Genomic DNA, 24243 nt, shown 5'->3' with positions numbered 1-24243 from the left:
TCCACAAGCTATTTGTGGTCAGGCTGCTTATGAAAAAGAGCTATGCAGCTCAGTGGGCCTTACCTGGTAAAATCTTTTTTTGTTTTAAAGACTTGGCGGACAGAATCAACAGCGCGGGCTTCAGAGAACACCCCTCCTGGGAACCGTGTACCCATCGCACAAATCCTTTATTTCCTTAAAATGTCACAGTTCATTCGATTGCTGCACGGGAATTGGCACTTTAAAGATAGACGCACGTTTAAAAGTAACGCGTAACAACCGATGTATTGTGGCAAAACATCCCTGGGCAGTGAACGTAATTATTACCGCTTGAACGTTTCTCTCTCTCTCTCTATGGTGCTGCTGCTGGTCTCCCAACTTGAATGCACGAGCCAACGCGGCATCGACGTCAACCCTGGTGGCACGGATCTCATCATCCTCAGCCGTTATGCCCAAGCGCGTGCGTCGATACGTTCTCCGCTCCCATAATCCCCCATTCCCATAATCCCCCGTTCCCATAATTCTGCACGGCTATCCTGTGTCTTCTTTACTATGGCGGTGGCCTTCTTCATCGTGGTTGTGAGCATCACCGTCGTTGTAGCCGCCCTGCTGGGTGACGATGGCAGCGGCGTTCTGGTGGAGTGGCGGCGGCTCCGTGTTGGGCACGGCTTCCCCGGGGGCGGCCACCTGCCGCACCGTCACGTTGACGCGTGACTCGCGCAGGTAGCGCGCGCACACCTCCCAGTCGGCGGCGCTCACGGCGTCCGGCTCCGTGGCACTCGCCCCGGGGTCGCCCCGGGCCAAGGGATCCGGCTCCGCGTGGCCGCCCGCCTCTCCGCCCGCCTCTCCGCCCGCGGCTTCCCGTGGGCACGAGGGCTCCCGCAGGCACTCCGGGAGCGTGCCGCCCGAGTCGAGGATGCGTGGCACGGCGTGGTAGCGCAGCCGCGACTCCCCCGACATCACCATGACATCGCCGCTGTGCATGAAGATTGGCAGCGCCGGGTCTTCGCGCCGCAGCCCACCGAGCAGGAACACCGCAGAGCAGCCAAAACTACGCGCGGCACGAACACCGCGGTGAAGCACGGTGTACGAGTGAGAGGCGAGCGAGTGTGTGAGTGGGCCTGTGAGCGAATGGGTGAGTGTAAATGGACGTCCGAGTGAGCGTGTGACGGTAAATGAATGGGGGGCGAGCGAACGAATGGGCGTGCGGGTGAGGCGCGTGCCTGAAGGAGACGAGCGGCTGGCTGAGGTCCAGTTCCGACTCGTCCACGTGAGGCCCCAGGGCCGAGTCGGCACGGTAGAAGTTCAAGATGGCCGCCTCGGCACAGAACGTGGGGAAGCCGCAGGCGGCGGCGAGGATCGCGGCCAGCGCGGAGACCTCCACGGGGAGACTCGAGCGGTGGTGCGCAGAGTAGCGCTGCACACACCACACACACACCGCACACACACACCACCCACACACACACCACACATACACACACACCACACACACACCACACACACACACCACACACACACACCACACACACACACCACACGTACACACACACACCACACACACACACACCACACACACACACACACCACACACACACACACACCACACGCACCACACACACACACACCACACACACACACACCACACACACACCACACACACACACACACCACACGTACACACACACACCACACACACACACCACACACACACCACGCACACACCACCCACACACACCACACGTACACACACACACCACACACACACACCACACACACACACCACACACACACCACGCACACACACACACACCACACGTACACACACACACCACACACACACACCACACGTACACACACCACACATACACACACCACACGTACACACACCACGCACACACCACACACACACACCACGCACACACCACACACACACACACCACACACACCACCCACACACACACACACCACCCACACACACACCACACACACACACCACACACACACACACACCACACACACACACCACACGTACACCGCGCACACGCATGCATCGCACGCTTTCAGTTGCGCTTCATGTCTGTCCAGTGCTCGTCGAGCGACATTGGCTTCGGGTTGCCAAACAAATACGTCATAAGGTCGCACTCATGACACACAAAGTGCTTGCCACAATTGAACCACGATACCTCGCTGATCTCGTCAAGGAGCATAAAACCATCGCACTTGGTCAGCGTAGGTTTGTGAAGCGGGAGCCCATGATCCGTTTCGGACATAGCACCACCGATGTTTAGCCGTGGCCGGGAATAGAAGTTCACACACATACAGCAGCGGACACTGCACACACCACGGCACTCACCGTGCTCACATTATTAGAGGCTCGGCAATACCGCGCTTTCACCCTCTACTGGAGTGAGTGGGAGCGAGCGAGTGGATCACTCACTGGAGTGAGTGGGAGTGAGCGAGTGGGGAGGCTGCGGCCCACCTTGGTATCCCAGTTGTAGTGGTACCCCAGCGTGACCCAGCGCAGCTTCTCCAGGAGGCTCCGCGGCTCCCGCGGGCTCTTGCCGGCCCTGGGGGAACGGAACGCAAGGCAGCAAAACGGACAGATCGCTCCGCCACGTGGTGCTCAATCGCAGCTCCTCCACAGAGTTACACCGCGGGGAATGTGACCACCTCCCCCGCCGGCTCCCCGTGGTCACGCCGGTTTGGCCGTAGCTGCCACACAGGGGATCTTCGTTTTTTTGTTGTTGTGGGGAGCTCCCTCACCTGATGCCTGAGGCCCACACGTCGTCGCGCTGCGGATCGTGAGCGTCCAGGTTGCACACGTTGGGCTTCCGCGGGTACAGCTTGAGGCACTGGCGCACCCAGAAGCGCTGGCCGCTCGGCAGGAAGGGGTTTACGATGAAGATGAAACCTGCGGGGTCACGTGTCACGCCCCCGGCTCCGTTTGTAACAATGCCGTGCTTCTCTGCGTAGTCCCCAAACGCAGGCGATCCATGACCAGCATGAACATTCGTAATCGGTTTCTTCGCGGGCTAGATCGCCGTGCAGGTACGATGATGTTTCTTCAACGATAACCCGCCACCACCCGACAGAGCGAACAAAATCAAGTTGCCACCTGGGAAAATATCCCAATTGGTTTGTCTTTACCCCCCTCCAACCCTTCTCTCCCCTCCCCCCGTGGCCCCTCCTCCCGTGCCCCCCGCGGCCCCCGTACCGGGGTATCCGTTGAGGCCGTAGGCCCTCCACTGCGACGCAGGCTGCAGGCCCACTCGCTGGGCCTCATCGTCGAGTGCCGAGGCCTCTAGCCGGGTGCGGTAAACCTGGGGCAGTATCCAGGCACGCACGGACGCACGGTGAGACTCCTGTTGCCATGAGAGACTGCGGGGTTACGGGGATGGCAGAACGGCTCGCAGCACCGGAACGGGTAGGGGGGGCGGGGGTCACGTAAGTGCATCGTCTTAGTTATTACTTTATTTTGAGACAGCTGGCCAGCATTGGTGAATTATTACACAACTGGCAGTAACCGTGACCGGGACGTCGATCCACGTCTGAAAGATTCCCTGGAGGTCTGGACCAACGAGCGGCAGATCCTGCCAGGACGGGTAGCGGTCCCGTGTGAAACTCGGGGCTTAACCGGGACTTTCTGGCCGAGTCACGGAAAATCTCTCTCCCTGCTCCCTCCTCAGGGTCCAGGAGGGGGTTGGGGGTTCAGGGGGGGTGGTTTCCAGAAATGTTTAATCCTGGCGAGACCCTTCTTGATATCAGGGCTCCACGACAACATTCGACCACTGTCGAGTCGTGACACAGCCAACACGTTGGCGTGTCGCATGGTATCGACATTATTGCAACTCGCTACTCTATGGGACGTCTGGCAAAACCATTCCCAGGCTGCAGCGTTCACAAAATTGTCTGGCACGTGCCGTGACGAGTCCTGCAAGATCCGACCGTGTCCGTCCAGTGCTCGCCGAGCTGCAATGACTTCCGGTTGCTGAACGATTAAATTATAAAGTTGCACTCATTACGTACAACGTGCTTGCCACGAATGAACCACAATACCTAGCCGATCTCGTCAAGGACCATAAACCATAATCGCATGAACTCCGGTCATCCTCACAGCAGCGGCTTTTGGCTGGCCATCAAACAAAGACGGTCACTGGATCGCACGCTTTCGGATGCGCTTCTGTGGCCGTCTGGAATGCTCTTCTCTCCGATATCAGGAAGCCACTGGAGCTATACATTTTTTAATCTAGAAAACGTATTTCTTTCGAACTGCTTTATGTTTAGTTTGTTGTCCTTCCCCCACACCTCCGATTAGCGCGGTTGGCTACGGATGGTGCAAAAGAAGTCCTACATACATACATACATCCTGTACAGACACCCATTGGAGTGGCCAGGAGACAGAACAGCAAGTGTGTTCATCACCCATCTGTGTCGACGTTGTTTTTAGTGTTACCATAAATACCGGGGTCCGGCGTGGGGGGGGCCCTCACCGTGTCCGGGTGCCGTGCAGCCTCGCGCAGGTCGAGCACGCCGCCCAGGTCGGGCGCTGGGCAGCGCCGGCGGTAGAACTTGAAGAGTTGCCGCATGGCCTCCTCGCCGGGCTCCACCATCACCGCCGGCACCGCCACTGCGGGGACACGCGCAGTGGCCGTCGTGAGCAACGGAGGGGGGCGGTTGCATGCAGCTGAATCTCCTGGACACCTGCGAACAAGAGCTTGAGAGCTCGGATTCCTCCAGTGTGAAGAAATATTCTGAATCGCGTGTACACAATACTCTTAATGATACACGTGGTGTTCTATCACAGCACAAATTGCACGAGGTCTCAAAGCGCTTGACATGAAGCTTGCTACGTGATAGAGAAAGCCTCGCGTACAAACCGGTGAGTTTTAAGACGCGATTTAAAAATGTAAACACTCAAAGATTTCCAAACATTTCACCAAGGTGTGAAGCTGTTAACTACCTCGCCTGGTATACAGGAGGCCGTGGGTTCGATCCCCACTACGACACCTGCTGTATATTTGGAGTTTGCGTGTCCCTCTCCCCGTGGTCGCGTGCATTTTTCTCCTGGTCCTGCGGTTTTCCCCTCCACATTTAGAATCAACATCACGCGTTTAGAGTATTTGTCTGCTATACATTTCCACATGATGATAAGCCACTTCACTGAGCTATCATTTGTGGCCAGGTCACTTCTGAAAAAGAGCTACATAGCTCAGTAGGCCTTACCTGGCAACCAGGTAGGGTGTTGACTGTTGTGTTAGCCGACTCTCTGTGTTGTATTGCATTATATTTCTAAGTTTACTAGGTTTGTTTTCTCGTTCATTTGCACCTGACGACTGCTTGTGTTGCAATCGAAACGTCGTATGCTATTATTTAAGTTATTATTTTCTCTTTTCTACACATGACTTTACCGAAAGAACCAAAGAGTAATTCCTGCAGTCACGAAAGCTCCAAATCAAGTTTAAGTAGTTTTCACAGTTTGGTTTAACACCACAATCGTGGAGCCTGGTTGCAAAAATCTCCCTCTCCCATAGAACAACAGGGAACCGATTCAGGGAACTGATTCCAAAGGCCAGTGGACTATACAACTTAAGCCATATCGGTGAGATTATTTAGGAGCCAACTCATTCAAGGCATTGAAACGTGAGAAGAAGCATCTTGAAGTCTATTCTGTGATTTACAGAGAGCCAGTGCAGGGAGGAAAATAGTGATATGGTCACATGGTTTCGTCGCGAGCACCTACATCGGCTATATGGAAGAGGTGCTGCTCGCCAACAGCACTTGCCCGATGCAGCCTGTTGCAGGCTACACGGGGTGTAGCGTCTTCGTGCGCGTGCTCGTACTTACCTCCTGGCAGCTTTGTAGCCTTGGCCAATAATGTGCAACAACAATTAGACGTTACCTACAATTTGACGTTGCCCAACTGGTGTGGCTCAGGACACCGTCATCAGCTGCGCGCGTGCGATTGCTGCAGTAGTCGCTGTGCGACCGAGGCAACCAAATCGCAAACGGCCCAAGGTTTAAAGCTTTCGTGACTGCAGGGATTCATATTCTTGGTTCTTTCGGATAAAGTCACGTAGAAGGGAAATAATAAAATAATAAAAATAAAACATAAAATTCTCACGACGTTTCGGCCACAACGCAAGCAGCCGTCCTCAGGTGAAGAACAGAGCTGTCGGAAAGACAGCTTTCGGAAAGACAGCTCTGTTCTTCACCTGAGGACGGCTGCTTGCGTTGTGTCGGAAAGACAGCTCTGTTCTTTACCTGAGGACGGCTGCTTGCGTTGTGGCTGAAACGTCGTGAGAGTTTTATTGCTTTATTTTTATTATTTACCTTCTACGCGACTTTATCCGAAAGAACCAGGAAAACGGCCGAAGGCTCGAGCGGGGGAGTGAGGTGTCGCCCTCGGTGGGCAGAGACGAACCAGATCCGTGGTACGCGAGCGATCCCCGCTAAGGCGGGCGGGGTTTGCAAAGATCTGAGCGTGGACGAGAAGCTTCAGCCCTGCGTGCCAGTGTGATTGGTGTGCCCCGGTGGTGAGATGTTATCTCCCTCTCCTGGTATACGAGGTCGTGGATTTCTATTCCGACCACGACACCTGTATATTTGGGGTTTGCCTGTCTCTCTCTCTCCTGTGGATTTTTCTCCGGGTCCTCTGGTTTTTTTCTCCACATTTAGAAACGTGCGTTCAGAGTATTTGGCTGCTCTACATTTCCACGTGATAAGCCACTTCGTTGAGCCATCATTTGTGGCCAGGTCGTGTCTAAAAAAAGAGCTACATAGCTCAGTGGGTCTTACCCGTTAAAAAAATAAATAGTACAATCGTTTAGTTTAAAGTTCAAATAAATGCCGGAAGAAGATGCGTACGAGTTCAGATGAAGTGGTTCTGGACAGCACTCGAACTGCTGCGCTCTGAACGCACGGCAGACGACTGAGAAGCGTTTCAGCACGCACGCCTGGCAAGAGGTCGCCACAATCGTCACTCGCCGCTGGAAACACCCAGAGGTGGCGGCGTCGGAGGTTACCCGATGCTTTGACTTAACGAGAATATAAAAAAAAACTCAATTCAAATGGACAATATTTTAAGCAGCCATTGTTTTTATTATATTATTATGTCTTTGATGTTTCAGTGCAATCCTCTCACTCAGTTCGACATTTTCAAGCATTCGGTTAGAATGGAAATTAGTTTACACATGCATACATGCCCACAGTGCACACACACACACTGCTGCATTGGAATTGTGCTAAAATTAAATATTGTACCCATGGCACACACCAAAGTATGGAGAGGAGTAGACTCAAGGGGGTGGGGGATGGGAGCGGGAAGAGAGACGAGAAAGAATGGGGAAAATAAGAAAACAAGGAACGGAGAATCAGGAGCAGAGGAACACCGTACAGGAAGAAGAAGAGGAATGACTGGGCCATGTTGTCGGGGATGAGATGATGAGAGGGAAGAGAGGAGCGAGCACAAGTTCTCACAGGGGGCGGGGAGAGGGGAAGGGTTCAGAGTGGGGGTAGCCACACAGAAGTCACGTGATCTACGGGAGGCTTGAGATGAATTATATATACTGAGATATAAAAAAAAAATCGGTTTCTCCTGTTTGAGTGAACAGCGTGTACTACACTGTTTAAGCAACATTTACCAGCTCTACCAAACTTGTTAAATGCATGCGTGGCAGCTGTCGGGCATGTTGTTACGAGGGTTGGCACCGGTCTGTTCCCAACTGTTTCCCAACCCCACCTTTGTTTCCCTAACAGCAAATAGACGCGGCAGCCTGGTGACGGTGCTGCCAACGTGACCCGGGCGTGCAAAACACAACGGAGCGATTAAAAGGCATGGATTGGCTCGCGATTGCACGCGAGCGAAAGGCGGCTATTGTCTTTGCGTTTCTGCCTTGGTTCAAGTGACCCCCCCCCCCGCCCCCCCGCCGCAGCCACTTCATCTCGCCGGCGCTAAATGAGATTCCATTCGAGAATCGAAAGGGCGACCTCTGAATCGTGGCGATGCGTTGAATTGCGTGGGGCAAGGTGGGTGGAACTGTGACAGGCCTAACACGCACCGCTTGCAGTTGAGAATTCACCGCGTACGCCAGAGAACGGTAAAACCAACGCCGATTACTGCATCACGCAGCCTCGAATAACGAACGCACGTGTATAAGGTTTACACCAAGAACCTTCGTAATGATTTGCGCCCGGGAAAAAGTGCTATCGTTCGGGTAAATCCACAAATCAGATCTCTCAATCGAATCTAAATGGCGCGCAATGCAGAATTGTCTCTACTCATACGTGAACAAAAGCAGACCATGAATATAAATGTGTCGCTTGAAACGTTGCGCGTACAATGCACAATGCGCATAAACAAAAGACGAACCTGTCCCAGTGTAGATCAACTGTTAGCCTACGACGGGCGAACGCCACTTAACGCGGCTCGTACGGAGCGAGCGCTGCCCTCTACCGCGCGAAGGCGTCTCGGCGGTAGCTCCGCGGCATCCGCTTCCCGCGGGCCGTTCTGCAAGGCGACCCCGTCGGGTCGCCACCGCTCTGCGAGTGATCCCAGTGGACGCTTCGTCCCGTGGTCGACGCCACGCCAACAGCGCAATCGGGATAACAATTGGCAGGACAAAAATAATAATAACAGTTGAGGACGGACAATGTCTGGCTGTTAAGAAGCTGCGGGGGGGGGGGTGGGTGGGTGGGTGGGGGGGGTTGTGATTCCAGGAACGCCAGGATCACGCTGCGGCCGCCCCTCGCGGACGCTGGAAACCAGACGCTGGCTCTCCGCCAGTCGCGGACGCTAGCGCTCCGCCCCGGCCGCCTCGGCGTTGGCGGTGCCGGCGTCGGGGAGCCGGCACTTGGCGACGAGCGCGGCGAGCCGGCCCTGCTGGCTCAGGCGCTGCGTCTCCGTGCCGCCCCCGATGCAGCGCCCGTTGACGAAGACTTGCGGCACGGTGCGAGCGCCCGTGGCCAGCGCCAGCGCCTGCTGCAGGGCACGGCCGTCGGCGCGCCGGTCCAGCTCCACGGCGAGGTAGCGCGCGCCGATCTCGTCGAACGCCCGCTTGGCCATGGTGCAGTAGGGGCACGCGGTCTTGGAGAAGATGACGACGCAGTTGGAGGCCACCGTGTCCCGCACGTACTCGCCCTCCGCCGTGTCGGGCGGCCGCGTCCACAGCGCGTTCCCCATCCTCGCCGCCCGGGACCGCTGAGCGCAAACGGGCGGCACGACAACGCCGTCCGGCCTTTTAGAGCGGACGCGGCCAACTTCCACAAGCGCGCCCGGGCGCTTGGGTCACACGTTAACTCGCAGCGTCACGACAGCCGCGGCGACGCCGCGCCGCCGCCCGGCGTTCGCTCTCCGAGAGGGAGGAAGCCCGAAGAGGTGGCAGCACAGGGACCACGGACACGAGCGGGAACGGCGGCGGCCTGGTGGGGAGCCATCGCTAACAACTGCCCAAGCTCTGTTGGTCCTCTGTATGTTAAGATGTTTTCAGAAGGTAACCGAAGCACCCGGGGAAAACCCCATGCAGACACGGGGGACAACACTGGATGGACATTTGCTGTACCGCCTTCTCCTTGCAGAGCCAGGGTATGGAAACTCGATGCGCACGGGAAGGGCGCTTCAGGTTTTTGTGTTATCAAACAATCCTCGTTTCCTCCACAGTGCTGGATTGCAGACCAAAGTGCACACCACCACCACCACCACTTCCTGGCTTTGCCACGTCACGTGGCCTGTACGATATTTTACCATTTAAAATTTTTCGCAACTCCCTTGTAGCTGACTGTAGGGCATGGTCCTTCCCTTTATTTTCTTTGGGGAATAAACAAAACGCATCCCAAATTTTTTCAAAAATGTTAATTTTCCCACACTGTACGCACAGAGAAAGGCAAGGCCAACTGAGCTATGCAACTATTTTTTCAGAAGCAACTTGACCACATTATGATAGCCCAATGAAGTGGCTTATCGTGTGGAAATTTATAGCAGCCAAATTTTTATAAACATGTTGATTCTAAATGTAAAGAGAAAAACCGGACGACCTGGAGAAAAATCCACGCGACCATGGGGAGAGACAAGCAAACAGCAAATATACAGCAGCAGGCGTCAGGGTCGGAATCAAACCCACGACCTCCTGCATACCTGGCGAGTTAGTTAACATCTCCTAGCCACTGTGGCCTCTAGGTCAGGGCGCCGAGATGGCACCCCACGGATCCCGTGCTCAACCGGGAGAACCACCAGGCCCTTAGGGGCACGCGAGTTCATGGCCTCAGGCTGGTCATCAATTAATCAAATTAACTCAATTCTGGAACTTGAGGATCAACAAATACCAGTTGAACTGCCACGTGATGAACAATCAGCCGGGTGGCGGTGGTGGCGGTGCACGGGGCTGACTGTAATCCAGGAGGCAGCAGCGAGCTGGGTTGGTGGATCACCGTACACTGATGTTGAGCAACTCCCTTACCGTGGGCATCGAGGAGGTGTCGTACCCTGGGCTCGCCAGGAGGTGGCGGTACGGCAAAACGTGGCCTCCGCCTGTTCCACTTGCATGGGTTAGCGTGTTCTGCTCGCGCGCGTTGGTTTACTCTGGGCGTTCGGGTTTTCTCAAACATGTAAACTTTCATTAAGTGGCCGAATACATCTTTAGAGGACCGCAGAGCTTGGGCAAATGTCGATAGCGCTGGCACCTCCGGCTGATCGACTGCCTTCCCGCCCTTCCGTGATTCCTCCTCGTGCCTCACGAGTCGTTCTCTCTCTACGACAGCGAGCAGATAATGGGCGGCTTCCGCATTACGAGTTGACGTTATTGCTATTCCAACAGCAGGCTGCTTGGGAAAGTGCAGTGGCCCCTTTGCAAATACAAGAGCCAAGCGCTGATCACAGAGGCAGTTTTGTGAGATCTTCTTCCCACGCGGGACATCCCACGCGGGGCATCCCACGCGGGGCATCCCACGCGGGGCATCCCACGCGGACATCCCACAGGGACATCCCACGCGGGACATCCCTCGCGGACATCCCACGCGGACATGCCACACGTCAGGTAACGCGACGCCGTGAGCCATGCCACAGACGGTGCCTGCAGGGCACTCTGGACAGAGGAAGCCGACGGCGTGCGCTGCCCCGACACAAAGTGGTGTTCGTTTTAGCGACCCGGCGGGGATAATGGGGACGAGTCAACCCCCCACCCCAACCCGACTGCGAGCCCTTCACTCTTACCGCCGAGCCACGTGGCTGGTTTTCACCTGCATGGGAGCCCGTGGACAACACCGCAGGGATGAGTTTGCTCTCTCTAATGAAGGTGATGAGTCGGCTCCCTGGCCCACCACAGTCTGAACCGTCCCCACGTGCCCGCTCACAGGCAGCGCACAACGGATCGAAGTACGGCACAGACAATAATGTACGTTGGTATGGCGGGACCACGTTGCGGAGTTTGTGGTCTGTGGCGCACAACCACGGCGGCCAAACCTACAAGCGGTGTGCCGCGGGTTACAGGAGGAAAGAGCCGTGTGGTTCCGTTAATCCGCGACAGATTTGCGGATTAAGAGGGAAATAGGTTGTTTACACTCAAATGGTGGAAATCTGTCAATGGGTCTGCGCAAAAGGCTTATTTTTGCATATTTTCGACTTGATGGTCAAATCTAAAACATGCTAAATTATTTTCTTTCAAACAAATCACATAAGCACGAGTTAGTCAGTGCTTATGTGTAGTGTTGTAAGGACGAGCAGACTTCTTTAGGAGGCACACTCTGTTTATTGTATTATTTCCTTATGCAACGCTTAACACACACAGGGGGATATTCGGTCCCCTCACCCGATACCCTAGGGAGGTACAGCCTCCGTACCTGGCGGGACTCACACGTCTACCGCTAACCTCCTTGATACCTAAGGAGGTACAACCTCCGGACTTGGCGGGACTCACACGTCTACCGCTATCCTAGTCCTCCGGCTAGGACCTAGGGGAGGCTATCTGACCCACCGCTGGCCCGGTGGGTCCTGACCACTGGGTATGCAGAGCCTTAGCCCTTAGAAGGGCTGAAAGGCTGGTCCAGGGTCCTAGCTAGGCTTCAGCCCAGTCTTGTCTTCGTGCAGGGAGAGAACTCTTCGAGGTCCGTTGGGTCACCCGTCTTATACCCCTTCGTGGCCAGGTAGAACCAATCATACATTCCCACGTGGAACCGTCTGATTGGTTCGCACCAAACCCTGGCCACGATCCGTTTCACCTCGACTGACCCCAACCGTTGTACCCAGGGGTAATGCTGCACTGCCCTGGTGGCAACGAAGGTTACACAACAGCGCGTAGTTAACACCTCTACATATGCAAAACAAAAAAATGCTAATTAAAAAAAAACTCACCAGAGCATTTCCCTACAGCTCTCGCTTCTGCAGCTCCGCATGAGGCCTGCACACTAATAATAATGCATAGAAATAGGTTTTACCCTTTTAACTGGCACAAAAACTGACACCTTTATTCAAGGCATCATGTTTGCAATAACCACAAGCAGTCAAAATGCAAACAAAAGAGACAGAGTTGTCTCTTTTGTTTGCATTTTGACTGCTTGTGTTGTGGTTATTGCAAACATGATGCCTTGAATAAAGGTGTCAGTTTTTGTGCCAGTTAAAAGGGTAAAACCTATTTCTATATCTTGTTACTGGCAAAGGAGGTCTCATAATGAAAATAATAAAGCAGTTTGTAACGCGCGCAAATTTGCGGACGGAACGGCCGCAACTCAGGAGGCGTGGAGTCAAGCTCAGGGTCATTCAAAAGCGAGGTTGTGGAGGTGAATTTTTAAGTGTCTCTTGAAGGAGACGATGGAGGTGATGCTGCGAATGTGCAGAGGGATGGCGTTCCAGACTGTTGGGGCAGTCTGGAATGCCATCGCATTCTGCAGCTCCGCAAAACTTTTCCAATCTCCCGCGGTGTGCGGTGCCAGTTCCACACGGACATGCGTGGGAAGTCCGTGCGGTGGTAATAATTGGTGGTTCGCACAGTCGCAAGTTATTGACATTCTGCCGACTGGAACTCTAAACCGTGCCCTTTCCCTTACACGCTCTCAACCGTCCCACACACATGAAACAAGGCCCACTCAGCTACCTGCAGAAGCACTATTTTATTCAATTACAACCGGACTTTCTCGAACCGAGACACAGGCATTGCTCGAGCTGCGTTTTTAACACGGACTTAATTGTTGTCAAGTTGAAAATGTGAAACAACGCCCACAGTCCGAGTACTACTTCGCCTGCACGTAACGGAGCGCCTCATTGATCAATATTGAAACTTTTGCAATGACAAAAGAAAATGAAACATTGCAAACCACCACGACCAGCTTGTGGAATGAAAAGATTTAAAGCTACGTGTAGAGTTCATGTCAAGTAAACAAACCCTGAGGCAGCTCTGTGAAGTGAGAATGACCCGTCTAGACCAGGGGTTGGCAACCAAAACAACAAGGGACATTGTTTTCAAATGCGTTTAAAAAAAACAACCCTAAATAATTTAAGAGTTGCACACGCGGTGAATACGCGAGACGGTGGTCCTTAATAAATGACGTCACGAGGCAGTCCTTGAGGAGCCGCTCTCACCTCTAGAGCCGCAGGCTGCCAAACCCTGCGCTAGGCCCAGCCTTTGGATCACTCCTCTCAGGCACTTCCCCAAGCAAAGGGCTCTCGAACTTCCAGTGCGCACGCCCGCACAAACTCACCACAATGCTCCCAATTAAATGCACGTTTAATAATAATAATTTGAACTTGCACGGTATTCGCGCGCCGCTCTCGTGGAGAGAGAACGATTAGGGGGGGGGCGCGACGAGGAACCACAGTCAGGCGGTGATTGGCAGCCACGCTGTGAGTCGGCGCCGACAACTGTCCAAGCTCTGTGGTCCTCTAACGCGGTGGTGGTTCTCAACCTTGTCGAGCTACTTTACCCCCTTGTTGAATTTATTTTCAAACAAGTAACCCCCTCGCCTGACCCAACACGGTTCTGAGAAATACATTTATGAATAATCAACAGCAATATTTTCACCAATTGTCCATTGGGTGAGGTATCCTAACTAGCTAGGAACTGCAAACGAATAAAAACAAATTCAACAGACACCCCCTGGATGCGCGACGTCATTTGTTCACGCTCACTGGTTACTCTTGGAAACCACATTGTGTACGATCAATGGGTTTATAAAGGTCGTTTTTATTGTTCGAGGTTACCATAGGGATTTAAAATTTATAAGCGTTATTTTATTGGCAGATTCATATATGATTATTCACCAATGACTCTCATGAATGACATAATTTCACACATTTATAAATCACCTCATCACGTACCCCTGGCTATATATTCAGGTGTTATCGGCTAACTAATGAGTGTATACACATTACGTCATTGCAGATCGGCAGTAAGTTGTGACGAACGCAAGACTGCGTTGGTGCTGGAGTGTGGGGCTGGCCTGACCTAGCCAGTGGCAGCTCCGGTCATATAGAGAGGCACACTCATGGGGAAATGCATCTCTTCACTCAAAATTTCTTGCACGTGCCATTGAAAATGTAATTACTCATCCGTCAGTCCCTGCTCTCGATATAGTCTCTTCTCGATCACACAGCCGAAACGCCCCCTTGTCAATTGCGTAAGTGTACACTTTTTACATGATCTGATATTTCAATGCAGTGCTGTGCCGATGGATAAACCGCTACCTACACTTACTCCTCATCTACACTTGGCTCTATGGGTCCCTTGTCATGACTTGAATTCCTGTCCACAATATGAACACAGTAATGTTTGGGCAGAGATTTCTTGCTCCGATCATGATCGGTAGACCCGCCGTGCCTGTGAATAGCATTGCGTACCGATGCTACGCGTAGCTGTGATTATAGGAAAGTGCAGAGGTGCTCGCCAACTTCAGGAAGCTGCCGATCTCCAAAAATGCCAAAAGCTGCAGAATCCTCAATCAGTGGCCACTGCCCACATTCAATTGCAAGCAGAGAACCCGCCGACTTCCTACAGTAATACAAATAAAGACGCTGCAAATGGACAAATGTGACACGGATACGTTGAACGGGGACACTTAACAGTTATATATACGCACAGGTCGAGAAATTAGAATTTATAAAACGGCAGACGCGGTCCGACGCAAATGCTCGAAGTCGTGTTGTGTTTTAACGGTTACTTTCAGATGCTACAGCAAGTCTCTACGGAGAGATGCGCTGACACAACCGGACCCTAAAACTCTGCGAGCCAACCTCATTGGGCAGGAGTGGAGTTGGCGTGTGCGTGGGGCGCTGGGCAATGGCACCTGCGCCAATTAATATCATCATCATCCCGTCATATCTGTATTACAGCACGTCCCATGTAAACCGCCGAGTTAAATCGACTTTACGCAGGCGGACACTTTCCACAACAATGATCCGCGTGAGCTGAAATCAACGAGCATAAATAAAAACCGCTTGCGAGCATTTGTGCGTTGCACCTCGACTCTTCCAGGTTTGTGCACGTGCAGCGGTCCGAGGCTCGGCGATGCCAGAAGCAGCAAGAGGAGACGACGCGTGACCTCTGTGTATCGCGAGCAGCAGCAGCAGCAGTAGCAGGCAAGTCCCTCCCCGCCTCCACCCCCCCCCCGACCCCCAAGCGGCGTAAGAATCCTGACGCGAGCGAGCGTGCTCCCTTCTATGATGCTTCATATGGACCCGCAGGGCGTGCCGGGCCGGTCCCGCGTCCTCGCTCGCCACACCCCGGGGGAGTCTGCCGGCCATAATTCCGCGGATTCCTCCGTCACGCCGTGTGCAACGACTTTGCGGCCGGCGCCGGCGCCGTCACCACCTCGCCCTTCATGAACAGGTCCTTGTCGTAAACGACTCGCACGAGCAGGGAGCAGCTGGGGCACGTGGCGACGTCCTCTCCGTTCTCCAGGTCCTCCTTGCTGATGGCAAAGCGGTCGCCGCATGGGCACGGGTAGTAGTAGGTGTCCGTCTCCTCGTCGAACTCAAAGTCCTCGATCTCCACCTCGTCGTGAAACGTCCCCTCGGGCTCGGCCATCTTGGGTGCGGGCGCGTCAGAAGGAGTCAAGGCGTCTGTTGACCGGGAAGAAACAATTCGGGGTTGAAATTTGCAGCCATCTTCCAAGGGTCTACAAACTCAAGTTGCCCGCGTACGGAACCTTCGTGCAGCGATCGTTTTGACCGGCTGTACGCGTGCCCGCATTGAGGGACTGCGCGGAGGCGGATGGAGCAAAGGGTCATCTCGTACGGGGCAAAGGCACGGTCACAGACGCGCAAATCTGTGGGTAAGAGGGGTCGCGCTCGCAGGTCGCCACAGACAATCTTTTGGCCGAGTTCATCTGTGGCACCACTGTGGCCGTTGCCACGGCCAGATGCCGAGAGTGAGAGCAACGCTACAGGGAACGATAAACACCGGCAGGGGGTTCCCTCTACTCCTCGACCCGGCAAGAGCCGAAGTCTGCCGTGTTCACGTTGGTCGACGTCATGCGCTCCCCAATTCCGTGGCCCTGGTGGCACCTCGCACGGGGGCTCCGTGCGCTCGCGCTCCGCCGCAGGAGACGACGTTCGAGTCCCGCGGAGACACGCGGGGAAGAGAAGCGATACACCAGAGGCGTGCAGACTCCCTCCACGTGCGATTACCATCAAGTGCTTCTCAAAAAACTGTACATCAGTTTTGGATTTGTTTTTCTGTTCCCAGCCATGAGACGCGGACACGACACGGGAGAATTCTCATCTGCCGCCGTGTGTAGGAGGCCGTGCCTCTACCAAAGCTCAGGGCAGAGACCGCTCTTGCAGCAGACCAAGCACTTCTGAATTCCGACCACCATCGACTCCCGACCACCACAATAGTTCGCCCGCAGTGGCTGAACACGTTCGCATGGGACTTGTGTTGTAGACGAATGGCCCAATCGCGGCCATTCGTGAGCGCCCTGCTGCATTTCACAGGCGTATAGGGAACTGTGTGACTCACGATGCGGAATACATGAGGGATGACCAAAGGGCCGCTGGGACTTGTGCATTTAATATATTATATATTTATATAAATATGTACTCTATTTACATACTATATAATATCTTCTTGGTTCTTTCGGTAAAGTCACGTAGAAGGGAAATAATAAGATAACAAAAAATAAAACATAATAAAAATAAAATGCGCTGTGAAGAAGGGGCAGCCTATTATATAGTAGGCTACAGTGCAGAGCAATGCCCCTTCTTCACAGCGCATGGTGAGGCAAGTGAGGTGGTAGTGCCACTGCGCTCCCTCTCTGACCTCTCTATGTGCTGTGAAGAAGGCCCATTGCCCAAAACGTTGCCTATTTGATATATATTTATGTTTAAAGCAAGTGTTTTTTTTGTTTTGTAACAGCACACACAGCTCTACCACTCAGGACTCTTCTCTCGTAGCCACACTCCCAGGTTGTGCCAACTCGGCTGTCACCTGCACCCCCTTTGATGCCGAGTTAATGAGCAGTGGTAAACAACAACAACAATTTAAAATCAGAGTGGGGGCGCTGATTCCTCATGTCGCCCTGGTCACGTGGCTGCAGCGGCGTTTACAACACAACCAGGCCCCTACCGCCTGGCCGTGACGTCGCTGGCTCCCAAGTCGTGTGGTCTGGTGGCCCCCCAATCAAGGCCACTAGTACCCCCCCCTCCCCCCACAGCCCCAAAAACACAACTACGTTTCCGACTGCCACTGTCAATACGGAGGTATTCATTATGTCGATGGCACCAGTCAACACGGCGTTAGCAAGGTTATTTCACGTCGTGTTTTGTCGTCGCACCGTGGAGCTAACGTTATCTCGAGCATATTTTAATATTTCCCTGCACAGTTTCCATGCCGCAGCCACGCCTGAAGGCTTTTGCACTCCGTGCGTCCCACAGGTTAGGTGACGCTGCTTTCGAGTGTGTTTCCATCACTAAGCGCTTACCCTCACTGTGACTTTAGATTTTAAAAAAAATTATCAACTAAACATTTTTTTACATTTTTACCAGGTAAGGCCCACTGAGCTATGTAGCTCTTTTTTAAGAAGCGACCTGGCAATCACAAATTATAACTCAACGAAGTGGCTTATCGTCATGTGGAAATGTATAGCAGCTAAATACTCTAAAACACGCGTGATGCTGTTCTAAATGCGGAGGAAAAAACCGGAGGACCCGGAGAAAAATCCACACGACAACGGGGAGAGAGACACGCAAACTCAAAATATACAGCAGCAGCAGCAGCCGGCGTCAGGGTCGGGATCGAACCCACGACCTCCTGTAGACCAGGCGAGGGAGTTAACATCTCGCGAGATATTCTTAGTTCTTTCGGTAAAGTCACGTTGAAGGGAAACAATAAAATATATATAAAACAATAAAAATTCTCACGACGTTTCGACCATAACACAAACGGTCGTCATCAGGTGTGTCGGTTTGCATACATTTATTTATTTGTAAACGGTGTATTTATTTATTTATAAAAAAACGTTAGCGCCACGCGCAGCGATTTGGCAATTTATTTAGAAGGACTAGTCCATCTATGTTCTGAAAAGAGGAGGGGGGAGACGAAAAATTTAATGTATGCTGTCTGAAAGCCACTGTAAGCGTGAACAATCAATTAAGACCTGAAATGGTTTATCAAGTCTTTCCAATGATTGCTAAGCCAGAATCCATCTTCTCGGTTGAAATTGTGCTTGTATATGTGGATAGCCTCATGAACGAATCTCTCATGGTAGCCAGATGGCTTACAAAGAACCTCTGTCTTGGAAAAGTCAATGTCATGTGAGCCTACTGAATTATAACAATGATCTGCCATGGCCGAGGTGTTGGTCCTACCGTGTTTAAGGTCTGCTTTGTGTTCACGAATGCGGCCCGAGACATGGCGTTTGGTTTCTCCAATGTAACTACTACCACAGAGGCAACTTAGTTTGTAGACACCAGGGTATTGTATGTCCGGAATCACATCTTTTACAGACGGAACCAGATCACGGATTTTATGTAATGTGTTGAAACGGACCTGGATCTTGTGTTTATTCAAGATTTTGGAGATCTTTTTTGTGATCCCCGCAATGTAGGGTAAAGTGATTGTTTTGAAAGGCTCCTCAAGAGGGTCTTTCTTCATGATTTGAGTGATAGCTTTGCAGATTGTATAGTCGGAGTAACCATTAGCCTTAAGAGCTTGGTGTACGTGCTTGAGTTCACTGCCTATGTGTTCCTGGTCGGATATGCATTGGGCTCTATGATACAGAGTCTTGATGAGAGAATTCTTCTGTGATGGATGGTGGTGGGAATCCGGTTTCAGATAAGCATCCGTATGGGTAGCTTACCTGTAGACAGTGTGGCACATTGAACCATCAGGTCTCTTTTTAATTAGGACATCCAAAAAAGGTAGCTTGCCATCTTTTTCGACTTCCATGGTAAATCTGATGGCTGGGTGTATGGAATTGATGTGGTCGAAGAATTGGTCTAGAGCAGGCCGGCCATGTGGCCAGATGACAAAAGTGTCATCCACGTACCTCTTCCATAAGGTTGGGCGCAAAGTGGCAGTCTGGATGGCGTCAGTCTCAAATTTCTCCATGAAAATGTTAGCTATAACCGGAGATAGGGGGGAGCCCATTGGGGTGCCCTCAGTTTGTTTGTAGAAAGTTCCATTCCAAGTGAAGTATGTATTGGTTAAACAGTGTCTCACCAGGGGGGGTACCTCAGTGTTTAGTCCTTGATGAACCAAGTCTTCAATGATTGCGATGGTGTCAGGTACAGGAACCTTGGTGAATAAGGAAACTACATCAAAACTGACAAGCAGGTCGTCTGGGGACAGGGAAATACCCTTGATTGTCGATACCAGGTGAGTAGAATTTTGTACCGCAGAGGTGGTTTTTCCAGTGAAAGGACGCAGGATTTCAGACAAAAAACGAGCCAGTTTGTAGGTGGGGGAGTTGATAGTAGAGACGATGGGACGAAGGGGTGTATCTACTTTATGTATTTTTGGTAAGCCGTATAATCTTGGCCGGCCTGGCAGCAGAAGGTTTCAACGAAAACTGTTTAGATTGATCAATTAATGCGGTTGAATCAGAACTTATTTTGTTGGTTTGTGTGACGAGGCTGTTGGTGGGATCTTTTTATTTTTGTATAACTACCATCGTCGAGTAATTCTTTAATTTTGTTGTTGTATTCTATTTTATCCATGATGACAGTAGCATTGCCCTTGTCAGCTGAGAGGACTACAATATCATCCCTCTTTTTTAATTTATATAATTCAAAACGCTCATCTTTGCTGAGGTTGCTAGCTGGCATCTTAGCGTTTTTGAGGGTTGCAGTGATTTCAGATCTTGCTACGTCTGCAGCAATGTGACCCAGGCCCCTGAGAGCAACGTCTACTTGGGCAATTATATCATTAACTGGTATGTGTTTAGGTGTGACTGCAAAGTTTAGACCTTTAGCTAAAACGGATTTCAGACCATCGGAAATAGAACTGTTACTGCGATTAATTACGACTTTGTTAACGTCTAACTTTACATAAAATCCGTGATCTGGTTCCGTCTGTAAAAGATGTGATTCCGGACATACAATACCCTGGTGTCTACAAACTAAGTTGCCTCTGTGGTAGTAGTTACATTGGAGAAACCAAACGCCATGTCTCGGACCGCATTCGTGAACACAAAGCAGACCTTAAACACGGTAGGACCAACACCTCGGCCGTGGCAGATCATTGTTATAATTCAGTAGGCTCACATGACATTGACTTTTCCAAGACAGAGGTTCTTTGTAAGCCATCTGGCTACCATGAGAGATTCGTTCATGAGGCTATCCACATATACAAGCACAATTTCAACCGAGAAGATGGATTCTGGCTTAGCAATCATTGGAAAGATTTGATAAACCATTTCAGGTCTTAATTGATTGTTCACGCTTACAGTGGCTTTCAGACAGCATACATTAAATTTTTCGTCTCCCCCCTCTTCTTTTCAGAACATAGATGGACTAGTCCTTCTAAATAAACTGCCAAATCGCTGCGCGTGGCGCTAACGTTTTTTTTTATAAATAAATACGTTTAAAAATAAATAAATGTATGCAAACCGACACACCTGATGACGACCGTTTGTGTTATGGTCGAAACGTCGTGAGAATTTTTATTGTTATATATATTTTATTATTTTATTGTTTCCCTTCAACGTGACTTTACCGAAAGAACTAAGAATATGAATTACTGCAGTCACGAAAGCTTTAAATCAAAATCTCGCGAGATGTTCCTGAAGCGCTTCCTCTAATCCAGCGCTAGGGGCAGCAGAGATGGCCTCGCGCACGCACGGAGGCGTCTCTCACGGGAAGGAGTCGGCGATCTCGTGTCCGTAGCTCGCGTCGCAAACTTTTTTTTTGCCGCTGGGAGACAAAAATCCCAGGCATATCGGCTCAGTGCGCAATGGGTCTATCCATGAACCCTGCGCAGTTAAAGCTATGATCAAGTTCAACAGGGGGAAAACCCCGGTGCCGGATCTCGATGCAAATTAATTCCTGCCGCCACCCGAACGCGGATGCCAATTCCCCGACCGGTGGCTACCCGACAGAGTGAGCGGGTTACTGACAAGGCAAATGAGAACGAGTGACAGGGGTGGTTGCTTTCTTTGCTGGAGACCAAACCCGGACATTGTCCGCACAACACCTCGCGTCTATGATTACAGTACAGTCCAGTCTTTTTATAACGAAGCGCAACACGACACGCGGTACCTGATCTGAGTAGGGCACAAACAAATTCCTGCCACCCAAACACAGATGGCACTTTCCAGACAGGTGCCAATACTAATTGGTGGTGGTGGTTTATTTGGCTGGCCAAGACGGTCACGGCATCGCGCGTTTTAGGATTCGCTTCTGCGGCCGTCTGGAACGTTCTTCCTTCCGATTTTCGCAAGCCACCGTAGCTATGCACTTTTACATCGAGATTGAAAACTCATTTATTTAGCACTGCGCTTTGTGTTTAGTTTGCCGTCCTTCCACCGCACCTCCGACTACCACGGTTGGTTACGTACGGCGCGAAAAAGTTCAACATACACACAACCGACCAGGCGAATTAAAGAGCGGGTGAGTGTTAAGGCCGCAAGCTCTCCCACTCACTGTAGGCCACACACGGACACGGTTCAGTCCGCTCGAGGTCTGTCATCAACACTGTGCAGGATCCTGTAATGAAGCTCTCGGCACAGCAGTACCGGTACCAGACCTCGACTCAAACCACCAACTCCCGCTGCCAAACTCGCAGCACGGCCAGTTGGCGCTTTACCGACAGAGGCAGCTATCCCGGCATACGCGCATGGGGATCGTACGGTGCCAAAGAAGTTAAATACAGTACATACCACATACAGTACATACACGCAGAGGTGCCAACTACCGCGAGGTGCCCGCGGGGCCCCACGTGGCGTCCACGCCGAGACGCGGCCACCAGCCGGCAACGAGGCGTCTCGCACGCAGGGTCGGGATGGTGGTGGTGGTGTGGGATGGTGGTGGTGGGGGGGGATGGTGGTGGTGGTGTGGGGTGGTGGTGGTGGTGGGGGAGGGTCGAGATGCGAAGGTCGAGGTGAGGAGATCGACAAGGTGTGAAAGTCGCGGTGAGAACGGCGAGCTATGAAGGCGGAGTCGAAAAGGTGAAGGCCGCGTCGGGGTGAAAGTCGAGGAGAGAAGGTCGAGCCGTGACAGTCAAGGTGAGAACGGCGGGACGAGAGAAGGTGGAGGTAGGAAGGTGGAGGTAGGAAGGTGGAGTCGAGGCGGTGGAGGTGTCGAGGTTGACTCACCGCGAGGACGAGGAGGAGGCGATGGACTCCGCGCGCAAACTCGCTCGGCAACGTCATCCCCAGAGGGCCTCGACTACGGCAAGCGCGGAGCGGTCACCCGCGCGCACTTTTACAAACGCGTTCCGGGGCCGCTCGCAACCGCGCATGCCCATTGGACGACTCGACGACAATAAAAATAATAATCTATCGTTGAATAATATAACTTATATATTCTTGGTTCTTTCGTGTAAAGTCACCACGTAGAAGGGAAACAATAAAATAATAATATATATAAAACAATAAAATTCTCACGACGTTTCGACTGCAACACAAGCAGTCATCATCAGGTGTGAAAACCAACGGCAAGAATCATTTGAAAGAAGTGGCGGTTTAATTTGTATTTAAAGCTTTCGTGACTGCAGTGATTCATATTCTTGGTTCTTTCGGTAAAGTCACGTAGAAGGGAAACAATAAATAATAATATATATATAAAACAATAAAATAATAATATATTACTTCTTCTTTCAAATGTTTCTTGCCGTTGGTTTTTCACACCTGATGATGACTGTTTGCGTTACAGTCGAAACGTCCTGAGAATTTTATTGTTTTATATATATTTTATTATTTTATTGTTTCCCTTCAACGTGACTTTGCCGAAAGAACCAAGAATATGAATCACTGCAGTCACGAAAGCTTTAAATACAAATTTTATATTTCAAGTTTCATTTATTTGGTATAGCCCTGTGAGCCATGCGGCTCTTAAGTCGGGTGCAACCGCAACAAACAAAATTTGAACACAGAACATCTTAAAGCGACAACGCGTAACAGAAACATCCTGGAATAAACCAGCAAATATTCCACACAAAAAAAACGTTAAAATATAACTTAGTTGTCAAATCCTTATCAGTGTCTAGCTTATTACAGACCAATTCAGACCTTATTGGTCATCCCGTGCCCCTTGTAAATCTCAACGTGCATCCTACAAAGTCTCATCATCAAGGGAGAAACACAAATAAGACGCAAAGAATATAAATAAGGGGCCGTCCATAAATGACGTCACGCGATTTTGGACCATTTTTGACCCCCCCCCCATCGTCACACGGCGTCACAAAAAGTCAGACCCGCCCTCAAATATGACGTCACAAAGCTCTCCCCCCCCCCCCCCCCAAAGCATATTTCCATTTTGAAAATAAAACATGCTTCAAATCGCTTTAAACAATTGTCATTGCAGTGCGTATTTAATGTGGCGCTGCACTCTGATGTTGTAGGAGAAAACATTTATTAAAAAGTCTATTTAATTAAGTAGAACGTGTTGTCTATATTTATTTAAAGTTGCGCATTTTGATGTGACGTCACATTTCTCACCCCCCCCCCCTCTCGTCACACATCGTCACAAATGTCTGACCCCCCCCCACCCCGAGGCGCGTGACGTCATTTATGGACGGCCCCTAAGACAGATTTAAAATCGTTGCCCGTATTGAAACGGCTGTACGCCTTATGGACCTGGAAAACATTTTCTTGCTGTGGTCTTCACACCTGATGATGATTGCTTGTGTT

General features: G+C 51.5%; 2 protein-coding genes across 2 annotated transcripts; both read right to left on the bottom strand.

Moving 5' to 3' along the window:
• Positions 1-148: 148 nt before the first annotated feature.
• ALKBH1 (alkB homolog 1, histone H2A dioxygenase) lies at positions 149-22813 on the bottom strand. Its single transcript, XM_032971817.2, has 7 exons — positions 22708-22813; positions 4470-4606; positions 3194-3299; positions 2743-2890; positions 2459-2546; positions 1203-1396; positions 149-1030 (listed from the first exon to the last, which is right to left on the bottom strand). The coding sequence occupies exons 2-7, from the start codon at positions 4587-4589 to the stop codon at positions 511-513; spliced, it is 1176 nt and encodes a 391-aa protein (XP_032827708.1). The 5' UTR covers positions 4590-4606; positions 22708-22813; the 3' UTR covers positions 149-510.
• Positions 7057-15724, bottom strand: GLRX2 (glutaredoxin 2). The gene is made up of 2 exons (XM_032971821.2): positions 15418-15724; positions 7057-9175 (listed from the first exon to the last, which is right to left on the bottom strand). Exon 2 carries the CDS (start codon positions 9155-9157, stop codon positions 8771-8773), a length of 387 nt encoding a protein of 128 aa, XP_032827712.1. The 5' UTR covers positions 9158-9175; positions 15418-15724; the 3' UTR covers positions 7057-8770.
• Positions 22814-24243: the final 1430 nt, after the last annotated feature.

Source organism: Petromyzon marinus, chromosome 47, assembly GCF_048934315.1.
Source record: "Petromyzon marinus isolate PM22_M1 ecotype Great Lakes invasive population chromosome 47, UKy_Petmar_22M1.pri1.0, whole genome shotgun sequence".
Classification (NCBI taxonomy): Eukaryota; Metazoa; Chordata; class Hyperoartia; order Petromyzontiformes; family Petromyzontidae; genus Petromyzon; species Petromyzon marinus.
This window is presented reverse-complemented; position numbering and strand designations above follow the sequence as displayed.

Coding starts and splice junctions, on each gene's coding strand:
- ALKBH1 (XM_032971817.2), bottom strand. CDS start 4,589: ATGGTGGAGCCCGGCGAGGAGGCCATGCGGCAACTCTTCAAGTTCTAC. Junction 2,547..2,742: donor GTGTGGGCCTCAGGCATCAG/GTGAGGGAGCTC, acceptor CCGTTCCCCCAG/GGCCGGCAAGAGCCCGCGGG. Junction 1,397..2,458: donor ACTACAACTGGGATACCAAG/GTGGGCCGCAGC, acceptor TGGTGTGTGCAG/CGCTACTCTGCGCACCACCG.
- GLRX2 (XM_032971821.2), bottom strand. CDS start 9,157: ATGGGGAACGCGCTGTGGACGCGGCCGCCCGACACGGCGGAGGGCGAG.